The sequence below is a fragment of the Poecilia formosa genome, unplaced genomic scaffold, assembly GCF_000485575.1.
Source record: "Poecilia formosa unplaced genomic scaffold, Poecilia_formosa-5.1.2 Scaffold273, whole genome shotgun sequence".
Taxonomy (NCBI): Eukaryota; Metazoa; Chordata; class Actinopteri; order Cyprinodontiformes; family Poeciliidae; genus Poecilia; species Poecilia formosa.
The window spans coordinates 832,975-844,962 of record NW_006800212.1 but is presented as its reverse complement, the minus strand read 5'-3'; the positions used below and the strand labels follow the sequence as shown (position 1 = coordinate 844,962).

At 37.0% G+C, this 11,988-nt stretch overlaps 1 protein-coding gene across 1 annotated transcript; it reads right to left on the bottom strand.

Moving 5' to 3' along the window:
• Positions 1–3,660: 3,660 nt before the first annotated feature.
• LOC103151197 (CUB domain-containing protein 1-like) lies at positions 3,661–10,230 on the bottom strand. Its single transcript, XM_007571117.2, has 7 exons — positions 10,002–10,230; positions 8,432–8,638; positions 6,812–7,150; positions 6,370–6,720; positions 5,337–5,384; positions 5,157–5,244; positions 3,661–4,288 (listed from the first exon to the last, which is right to left on the bottom strand). The coding sequence occupies exons 1-7, from the start codon at positions 10,078–10,080 to the stop codon at positions 3,907–3,909; spliced, it is 1,494 nt and encodes a 497-aa protein (XP_007571179.1). The 5' UTR covers positions 10,081–10,230; the 3' UTR covers positions 3,661–3,906.
• Between the last annotated feature and the right edge of the window lie 1,758 nt (positions 10,231–11,988).

Sequence of the window (11,988 nt, the reverse complement as noted above, 5' to 3'; positions counted from 1 at the left end):
CAAAGCGATCAGGTGTTTCTAGGAGACAGGTCGTTATCCCAAGTCCGGTTTTGCAGGAAGTTTCTCCCTATAAAAATTCAGTTATCTTCCTCACTGATCAAAATTTCAATTAATTCACTGTACTCCAATGTCCTCCTGTAACTGCTGTCTGTGCTTCCATTAAGGTACCAGAATGGGAGGCTCCAAGGGTCAGATGGGGACTTTGGTCTATTAGTACAAGGGGCTTCCGTTCCACATGGCCAACGTGTGAGACAAGTGGAGATTTGAGCCAGATGCACGGGTGTGGGAGGTTCTGGCTCAATACTTGGAGAGGAGCCGCCCACCCACACTTGAAGGAGGTCCACACCTTGGAGCACTCGCCTACACCTGAAGGGATTGATGGGTCCATGCTTGAAGGAGAACTGTGCATGACAGAGGGCCAGAAGGAGGCATGCACATGTCAGTTCAGCGGTTCCCGGGCATATGCCAACATGCCTGGGCTTCTGTCCACATCCTCTAGGCTTGTGTTTTAAAAATAAAGGCCTCAAAAGTACTTCAAATGGTTACTGGTATTGTATCCACTCATTCTTCTTTAATGGCCTTTGAGGGGGCCCGTAACACTCCAAATCAGTAAATCTCAGTCCTTTAGAGCACTTTTGGGATGTTGTGACATGGAAGATTTGTATCATCAATGATGAGTCAACAAATATGCAGCAATTCCTGATCTGACCAAGATACAACTAATTTGTACAGTCCTTCCAACATACACACAACTGAATGTGAGAAACTGCAACATTGCATGGCATGTGCAGGGTTTCCTTCAGAAAACTTGCTAGGCTTGGGGCACCAAGGCTGTCCACTGGGGTTTTGTAGATGTTGACAGGAAACGTAAGGTATTACTGTGTAATTGTTACTGGAAGACATTGCTGACAATACTTAAACCCAAAACTATAGAATCTAAAAAACAACAAATAAAAAATACACAATTTAAAAAAATATCAGTTATTTGCGATTCTGTTAAATCCAAATTAAGTCATCAGTTCATTGATCTCTGAACACAATGCAATGCTGATCACATTTATAACTGGCCCAAGGCATAAATTAAATAAGAGAATATCAATGCAGTTAAATTTGATTTAATGGCTTCAGCATAGATAAAAGATTTAAAATAGTGTAACACTTGAATTTAAGGTTTTAAGGAGCTGGCAAGTTTACTTTGTAAGAGTTCAAAGAACAATATTTATAGTTAGATTGTTTTGTTACCACAATCGGATGCTGTCAGTTAGATCTCTGAGTTTTAGCTCTGTTTGTTCACAAATACATCTTAAAATGGAGCTAATAGCGAAAGTTCAAGCTGGAAGACTCCGTCCCCTCCTTTCTCCATCGGTCTCATGCTCATATCCAACCTCAGCGCAGGACCTCACCCAGCGCATCCACTCATCAATCAAGCTCTGTATAAAAGGATCTACACCCAAGCTGTCAGCCGGTGTCCAGCTGGGTTCAATCCGTTCATCTGCACGCCACAGCTTTGCAATTCCCCGTCCTTCTACCTCGGCCTGCTGTCATGAAAGCCGTTTAGCTGTGGCTCGGCCCCTTCTTTTTACCCTCAGATGCAAGAGATCATTTCAAGCAGCGTCTTCCATTTTATGTAGGGGGAACACATTATTTCAGGCGGCTAAAATATTTTGTTCCCCCTCCTAACTTTATCAAATAAATAGCAAATGTAATCAAAATCACAGGCTTTGTTGTTGATGAGAGGAATGAACACAGTTAAAGACTTGCAGGCACATTAATTTGCTAAATATTTTTAGAGGGGGACCAGATCATTTCAGGCAGCCAAAATATCCATTCTCTCCTCTTCTCCCCCCATAACTTTGGGAAATAAAAAGCAACTGTTTCCAAATTCTCAAAAATTATGTGTGATAGCATACTAGACATTTCCTTAATCCAGTAACCTGTCATATTTTACATTAGGACAGGATTTACCAAAAAAGTCTACAATCTGATCTTTTCAGGAAATCTTTATTTTGGTGCCCTGCTGTCAGCCAGCTTCCATCCTCTTGTATCATAAATGAAAAATTATAAATGCACACTACGTGTTGGAAATCTATGTTTGTTGACTGACTTTTATTTTTTAGACTTAGGCCACCCAATATAACTTATATATGATTCCATTTGAGACATATCAACAAATGTCTACTTTTTAAATGTGTGGCTTTTTTAATACTTGTTGCTTCAATGAAGTGCCCGAAGTCTGTACTCGAGGGCCGGCATCCTGCATGTTTTATCTTAGTGAAAATAGATTTTTTTCCCCCTTTCAATCAGTGTTTATTCAGTAGGATTATTCAGCACATCATGTTTTATTGACGTCAAGTGACGACTGCATTGCTCCTCAGCTTTTTTATAAACAAGGTGATGAACCTGAAAACCAACATAGTTTTGAGCTCATCTACTTTTAATAAAGTAAATGTCATAAAATTATGACATAATTTGTCATATTATACAAATGGAAGAACAATCATGGAAGCAATGACCAAGTGTGTTTAAGCGATGTATTAGAATTGTTGTATTAGCTACAGTTACTCATGAAAACAATATTTACCCCCACTATTAATTTATTTCACCTTTAAGTGACCTTTATATATATTTCTAAGGTTTATAAACAGAGTTGTAGTCACGGGAAGCCATGTAAACTTAGTATAGCAATTAACAAAAACAACTGCTAAGGTTAAACAGGGTTCTCTCCATATGAGCTCCAGACGGGACTGATGTTTCCAGGACCTGCGACCCGGATTCCAGGACCCACAGGTGAATCGGCACATTTGTTTCATAATGATCTCTTTAATGAGAGATCGAGATAGTTTGGCATGTCATCAACTCCGTCAGATGTCAACTCCATCAGAGTTTTTGTGACTCTTTCAGTGAAATTGTTGTCAAATCTCACTTAATTGTGCAATTAATTCATTTTAATGTATTTTACATAAATTGCATTACTAGTTTGTCACCACCTTCAGTTCTGTCAACTCCGTCATGCACTGTCAACTCCATCAGATGGACTTTTTGTTGTTTTTGGTTTTAAATAATATTTATTTTGTTTCTTGAGAAGCATTTGTCTGTAAAATGAGTAAAAATATCACTAATGGGGTATTTTAAAAATAATTTTATATTCATTTTTGTCAGATGTTGATGACAAAGTTCTGGGTCAGATCAATTAAAAATTTATTTTTTTTTAAAAAAAATTTGCAACTGGGAGCCTGCACCTTAGCATCTTTACATTTTCTAAACATTATTTGTCATATTTGCATACATAAGGTTGAGAAATAATAAAAATAAAAAAAATGGGAAAATTAAAACCCATTTTGTCCCTATTCTGAAGAATCACTGATTTAACAAATCTCAATATCTATAACATTTGAATCTGGAGGAACCATCTACGGTTGACACTCTGGCGTCGAAGTACCGGCGTTCCACCCTTCCACCCTTCTTATGCTGCCGTAAATGAGATGATCAGCCTCCGGTGTGATGATGACGTCATCGATGAAGCCACAGCCCGCCACCTCTCGGACTCCATCTAGTAGGGAGATAACTCAGCAACCCAAAGGAACAAACTAAAATCCCAGAACCTAACAATTTGTTTAAAAACATTAATACGATTTCACAAGTGGAAAAAGAGCACCCCGGTGAGTGACTTCAGATTTATTCATACTAGTTAAATATGGAAGAAAGAAACTAAAAAAAAAGTTTGGTCATATGAGATAAGAGACATAATAACTCCAGCAATGTCTTAAAAACATCACTGGGAAAAAACAACATAAAAACCCCCTCAGAGAAACAAAAACACCAACAATGATACACATGTCGAGGAAGTAAAATCTAAAGGGTCAAGAAGGTCCAGTGGAAAACCAAAAGCTGAACTGAATCATCTGCTCAGTCACCTCCCTTCAGCCTTCGTGGTTGCAGAGCTGGAGGATGATCCTTGTTGTTTTTTTGCTCCACATTGTCTACATTGAACTCCATGTAGTTGTTGGGAATCGTGTGTCCTTGTTGAGATTGGAAGACCGTCACATTGCTGTCATCACCCCTTTTGTCATTGACTGGTTTCCTTTTTGACTCAGGCGTAAGTTCACAGAGCTCATACATGTTATAAGCAGCGTCTTTTTGTAAAAAGTGCGAGTAGATTAGTGTTTCGTCAATTTGGGAGTAAATACCGTCCTCACAGTCTTCTGGGAAGTTCTCGAGTCTTGTCTGGATGTTGGTGTCGCCTGAATTGTAGACTGACACCTCCATCCTGGGCTCTTTTTTCTTCTTCCTTTTTTTGCAGAAAAAAACAAAACAATAAAGAGCTGATTCCTCCCCCCCCACCCACTGAAAGGGTAAGTGTTAATAGAAGCAGAATGTCTTTAAACTCTTTTCTATTTTTTAGAAGTTAATGATGTTATTATTTCTTTCAGGTTTTTATTATACTTCCACCCCAATGCAACGCTTTGATCTTGCCTGGCTAAAGCGATTTGTTTCTAGTTTTCTTTCTGATCCAGCCATTATTTCTTTTAAACCGATTAAGACAATAATCAGAATTTATGTATTTGTATCACAAACGCCTTTGTTTATTCAGTTTAAGGCTTCACACATCACGTTGTTTTCACATTGTCCACATGATGTCGCAGTAGAGCAAATGAAGGCACATCGGCTCATGAGCCGAACAATGGGATAAAATGCCTCAGTGCATCATGAAGCTTCATCTCAACATAACTACGCTAAGGAAACACGAGAAAAACACTGGGTGGAGGGACGAAGTGTTAGGAATACACGAAAGGAACCCGCGAGTAGTGACTGAGAATAAGGTGCTTAAATACTGAAGAGGTTGAATGCTGAACAAAACACCTGGACTCGGGGATGAGGAAGAGTGCACAGGGGATTAGGAATTAAATCTAACACTAAAGAATAACTAGACTGAAGAAGCATAATAAAACTACAGAAAATAAGAATAACTAGAAACCAAAAATAAACATAGACACTAAGAAGGACTGAACAAAAATAAAACAGAAACGACTTAACTCATCAAAAATGTGTTGTGATTTATCATGACAAACTGTGCAAAACAAAGAAGTGAGGCAATGTGCATCTAAGCAGATCACATTAGGTTTACAATGAATAAATAAATAAGCTGAAGAACTCACCTCATCATAATGTAAACCACCATCAGCACTACAGCAGCACTGACAACCAGAGCAGCCAAAACACCAAGTGTGGTCTGCAGATGAGTGTCTAAAAGAGGAAAAGAGAACAAATCCCAAATTTAATCAATTTTCTTTCAGCACCTATGTTTAAAACTTCTGATGAATTCAGGAAAACGTTACCTTTCTCCTCATTTCTCTTTGTTGGCTCAAAATTGCTCATGTTTCCAACTATTAGGAATTAAATGAATAGAAAAATGAATCAATTACTCACATCTGTAACTTTGGCATTTCAGATGTTTTTTCTTTCATTTTATCTTAGTAAAAAACAGAAATCAGTCAGCTCAGGCTTCATTAATGAGGACACTCATTAAGTCATGTAATGTCTCTTCTGGGTTTAATTTGATCTTCAGCAGATGCTAATAATTACACAATATTGTACACCAGCTAATAACTAAATTGGTTTATCAAGAGCTTTTATTTTGGAAAGTTCAAGTTGCAAAGGTTATGCCTACATTCACACAGTCTCTTTTCAAACCAAACTTTTTACTAATGTCATGCTGAGCCTCAACACTGATTTTTGGCATCTCAAATATTGAAACATCTTGACGCTGATTGAACCTCCAAAACTGAAAATGAACAAAATTAAGCAAATGTTCACATTTGCTTCATAATTTAGTCAAATCATTCGTTGAGTCTTAGTTTCCTCCTCTTATTTGGCACATGTCCTGGTGACCAGTCAATAATTCATCATATAATTCAGTTAATTTCCACATTTATTCTAGTGATTGTCATGCTGTTGAGATCTGCTGCCTGATGCAGAAAACAAACACCTTTATAACCTTTGAGTGAAATAAGTAAAGGTCTGAATTTAGGCTATTCTTGTGACAGACATATGAAAAAAATTGAAGGATGCACATGGTAGTTAAATGGTTGAAAATAAGACATTGTTAAGTCTCAATTATCTGGAATTTTAACAGGAACATCTACAGGTTTGATAGTCACCATGGATAAAACACTGATGACAGGAGATGCAAATAATAGCAGCCTTTAAACTACTAAACAAAGTCTGTATCAACTTCAGAAAAGTTAAAAGAGTCTCTGGATTCAGGTCTATCAGACTTCCCCTTTAAAACAACAAACCATCTCCTATTCCCATTGCACCACATGCAACATTCACTGGATAATAACATTTGAAGTAATGTTGTACACAAACCTGGGGAAGCAGTCACTGTGAGATTCATGGAGAGTCCATCAGGACGTCTTGTGTCCATCTGACAATTCCTCAGCCTGAGTGAGAAGCTTCCCTGTTTCTGTTCTGGCTGGACGTCACCAAGTCCAACAACCTGGCTACTCGTCCCTTCGTTTCTGTAAGTCACTTCCGCATTGTCCTTTAAGCAAGTCGGCTGCTTCAGGTTCAGGAATTTAATTGCTGTTTTATAATTATAGGGGACCTGAAAATACCACTCCATCAGGTCATTGTTGGGAAAACTGTTTGGGTAGTTTGGTGTCAGCAGCGTTGAGGACAAAGAGCCTTCTTCTAATGTGACTGAAATTTTGGCAAGGGCTGAGAAAGAAAGAAAATTCACAAATATGTTACTGCGGGAGATACAGAAAAGAAAGACATTAAACAAAAACAAAAAGACAATCTTACTTACTTGTTATTTTCTCCACTACAGACACATTAAACTGGCCTCTGCTTAGCGTCTGTCCTGCTGGGAGGTCCAGAGAGAAGCTCTCATGACCTCGGATCGTTACACTTCTGATGGTCCCATGTGAGCAGAATTTCCCTAGGAGAATATTTGCTACTCGGAGAGTGTAGGTCTGTTTATTGGTACAGCTGTCACTTGGAGCAATCTGAGTCAATCCTGTGTTAGCAAAGTTTAACTGGAATGATTTTTGTGAATCAGCCTCAAATTTCCAGGTGATTGTGCGATTGAAATTTGAGAGCCCAAAGTCAGAAAGGAGGTTGTGGCCACACGACGTTGAGGTGCATGCTGCAAAACAGAAATATATATTTTGGAGAGAAGTTAAATTCTGAAAGTATATGCAGATAATTTTAGCCTTTTTACAGCATATTGGTTTGTTCTCACATTAGAAGCTCAAACTTTAAACGATTTGCTCAACAGAGTAAATTTTCTTCATAAAAAGTTGGATTTATGTACAACTCTATTTTACTGATAAAAAAGCATTTGATAAGATTTCACAATGTTGTAGCATTCAGACAGAGATATTTGATCATATCTGCTTTATTGTCTTGCAGCGATCACAAGACTTTCCTCTAAACTCATCTTGTATTTCAAAGGGTCCACGGCATCACAGATTCTATCACGGCCCCCAGAGCTTTTGAAAGGAAAGCAGGCCCAAAGCATCACAGAGCCACCACCATACTTAACTGCTGCCTTAAGGCGCTATTCTACATATTTTTCTGACTGAAAATCTCCTTTGAAAGAAGCACATAGTTCAAGTTAATATTTAGGAAACTTCACACATTTACATCTGTGATGGTAGAACAGTAAAAGTTTTCAAAGCCTCAAAAATTGACGACTTGCCCTCAGACACACGTTTATTTTTCTTTTACCACTACAATAAATTTGAGGTATATTGTTAGCTACTTTACTTTAAACTCAAAATTATGCTATAAAATGACTTTGTTAAAAGGCCAAGAAAACCTTTGTTGAGAGCCAGAGGCTAACTGGGTAGATAAAGTTCAGGCTCATTTATGTCTGATAGTTCTGGTGCCTCTTTTTGAACCTGCAGTACACATCATAAACTGATCTATGACCCGGTACAGAGGGAAAATTGGCTGAAACAATGAAATATATGAAGCCTAAATGTCATAATGTATGTTTGTGTTAAGAGGTCTATTTATTTAATCTTCAGGAAATAAACATCAGTGTGATTACCAACAAATATAATCGTTGACTAAGTGTAATTAATTTAATGGGTCAAAATGAGTCTTTAATATTTCAAATACAGTATACTTTTTACATCTTTAAACTTTCTAGCACTGAATGTGTAGGTTATTCATATCTTATCAAATCCTCTGCACATTCAGTGGCTGCAATGGACGCTTGATGACCCAAGGACTCTTCGATTGCTTTAAAATGATTTTTGTCCTCCATCATCAACCTGATGATTCATGATTTTTGGGTAAACCAAACATCATAAACTTATTTTAGAACAACAAAATAAGTTATTTTTAACTTTATTTTAACTTTATTTAGCTGAATAAAGCACCAGTTGAAAAGAAGTAACCATAAAATATTTAGTTTTACCTATGTTGCGCACGATTTCCACTTTGAAATAATCTTGAGGTCTTTCACAGCGAAACTGAATGTCATTTTTACTGTTGGACTTCAACTCGATTTTCCAATCCCAGGACCAGATGTTGCATTTCTGACACACTTTGCAACCGTTGCCTTTAACGTTGATGATGTTTATGGTGGTGCCCCCAACAACAAAGATATTGGCTATCTTGACATCTGGAAAACATCACAAAGTAATAATTTAATCAGAGAGGAGAGATAAACAAGTCAAAAATACGGATATTAAACATGGTCTATAATACACATGGAGCCTATTAACATATTTTCACCTGCAACATGTGGTAGGAGAATGGGGTGATTTTGACACTCTTCATGTAGTTTCAATTATCAAACAATATTATCTTCAGTGAATTGTATGTTAATGAGTTATGAAAACTTTGGAATGGAGGGACCTTATAATTATTTTTCATAAATTGCTGAAAAGATAGGAGAAACTAAACACAACTTGTGCATTTGTGGCAGCCAACACCACACAACGAATGGTCATCACCAGTGACGTCATTACGATAATATGACCCCTTTCATCAGTACCAAGTAATTGAAAAAGTTACTATTTCCATCATAGTAATCGGATTAAAGATACTTATCCAAGTCACTCTGCCTTACTATATTTGTCATTTTACTTAGTAAAAATATAAATTGTTGCATTCTTCTTGGTCTCAGGAAGCGACATTTGATCTATGTGACAATTCAGTCACGTTATCGGAATGACAGCATCTCGTGTAAACATACCAGTCACAAATTTAAGAAATGGAGAGATAAATTCTTCATATAAAACAAGAAAACTATGAACAACCCTGACTGACCACTTCATGAGAATATCTTGGGAAAACAGAGTGTCTTCAGTCAGAGGTTGGTTCAATTTCACTGTAATACAGACTGCTACAAGAAATCTTTCCTGCATACAGCTATCATCATCTAACTGAATACTTTGAATTAATGAAAGTTAGTATATTTAATTTCCCTTTGAGATCAATAAAATATTTTTTAATTTGAATTTGAAAACAACATTCCAGCAAGCAAATGATTAGACAAAAGGGAATTGAAGTGACAAGGTTAACAGGGGAAGACTCATAATTTAATGTAAAGGCTTCAACATAGAAAATGAAACTAAGAAAAATGTCTAAATATAAGCTTTCTCCAGCACTCCACAATATGTTACCTCATCAGAAAAAAAATAAATAAATTCATTAAGTTGCCTGGTATTCAGAAAGTTGCCTCAGTTGGGTATTCTGAAACAAGACCAAAACTAAATTACTTAATTTATTTCTTTGTGAATTTGATAATACTTCAACTATAACTTACAAGGTCTATCTTAGCATACTATCCTTTTACCTAAATTATATGCGTATGTTTTCCACGCTCCTTCAACCTTCCTTCGGGAAAGAGGGGGAGGGGCGGGGAGGGCGATTTATGCTTTCGCATCCACCTGAATAATGTGTAGTTGCGCCACCGATTATATTAACAATAAATTACAGTAATTCACATCTGCTCTCAATATGTTTGTTTTTCTACTTACTCTGGGCGTCAATGAGGGAGAGGACGATGAGAAAAAGTAAAATCCGCAAAGAGATTCTTCCTGATTTATTAAAGTACATCTTGCGTCTCTGTCAAGATGATCCTGATCGAAAGCAGTGAGCGTTTGTTTCATGTCATTGTCAGAAATCACATCTATTCTTTGTTTCCTTTTCCAGGTGAAGCACAGGATGTTCCTTTTAAGGCAACTTGTTGACTTCCGTCTGAACATACTTGGCAAGTGCAGGAGAGTTCAGACAGGTAAGGTGAGGGCGTGGCCAAGCGGCCATAATGGCACGTCATTTTCTCTGGAAAATGACTAACAAAAGGAAAAAAAACATTGCTTCAGGATAAATGAAAAGTCCTGAAACAAATGCATTTCTGAACTATAAAAACGTCTAACTACAGAGTATTTATTATATATAGTAAAATAAATAAAAAAATAACTTTTCCAAACTTTGGAGAAAATTTAAATAAATAGTTAGGTTATTTGTTCATAAAGGGTTAGTAGATATCACACAAAAGATTATATTGTGTTATGTTTATAATGTACTGAATTATAAAGAAATGCTAACAACTTTTACAAGAAGCATTATTTAAACATCTACTCAACCTATTTAGATTAAATTAAGATTGAATAAATTGAAACAGCCTTAGTGTACCGCCATAGGGAAATTCAGGTTTAACAGCAGCAACAAAAACAAAGTTTCACACAAAATTAATGTGTTAAAAGCAATATTTAAGAAAACAAGGTTTACAGTAGTAATAATCCTTCTGCCTCCCACCGCCTGGGACAGGCCAGTTCTGTCCATCTTAGCACTTCCTGCTGATGAGCTTATCTAATTGCCTCCTTTCCGATGTAGACAAGCTGCTGCTCCCACAGCAAATACTGTAGAAGATGAGTGATGCTACCACAGAGCCGAAGAACGTCTTCAGGAGAACAATCCAGAAAAATTTCTGTCTTCTCAGCAGGTAGAGTCTATTCTGACCCTTCCTGTAAAACGCATCAGTGTTGTGAGTTCAGTCCAGTTCATTGTTCAGGTGAACACCCAGACACTTACATGAGTTCACTATTTCAAAGTCTCCCTGGATGTTCACCAGTGTCCGTGAGGTGGGACTGTCTTAGTAGAAATCCATTACCAGCTCCTTGGTACAACAAGAGAGGTACTCAAAAAAATCTGACTTTGCCTTACATATTGTGTATTATTGTTAAATAATAAGAAAATTCGTCATCATAAGGCAAAGAAAGCGGAGCGATAATAAAGCAAGATAAAGAAAACTGAGCCAAAATGCGACACAAACAGCTGTTTGACATGTAAAACATTTATTCTCCCTGTTATAAGATTTCCTTTTACATTCTGCCTTCACTTTGTCACGTGGGAGCAAACAGACTGCGCCTGATCCATTACTCAGAGCTGAGAGGAGCTGCAGCAGCTACTCAATTTCTTTCACTGTGGATTTCAGGTTTTTCCTCCTCAGTCATGGATCTTACAGGGCTGTGATAGACTGAGCAGTAAAAGGAGAATCAGGGATAGATAGGTTTAAGTCCAAGAAGAATTGGTTTTTATTTCACTCAAAACAGAAACTTGGGTAAATAGTGAAAAGTGACAAAGTTGGGCCTATAAAAATGGTCAAAGTAACAGAATTCAACTCAGACTAACTCAAACAAACATACCTACCTAAATGAGTCAAAGGGGAAACTTAACCCTCGTGCGATCTTAACATTCTGTTTACTTCCCTTGTCCTACAGGTCAAAAAAGACCCGCCCTAACAAAAGCCCCCAAATAAAGCAATTTACTTGATTTTGAAATCCCAAATCTATTTTGCATGATGAAACAATTATTATTATTATTATATTATTATTATTTATCAATTCAACTCAATTTAAATCATTTTTATCATGTATTTTTTGTTACACAACACGAAACGATGATCACAGCATTACACTTTTCTTTTTACAACAAACCAGCTGTCATAAGTTTTCTTTTACA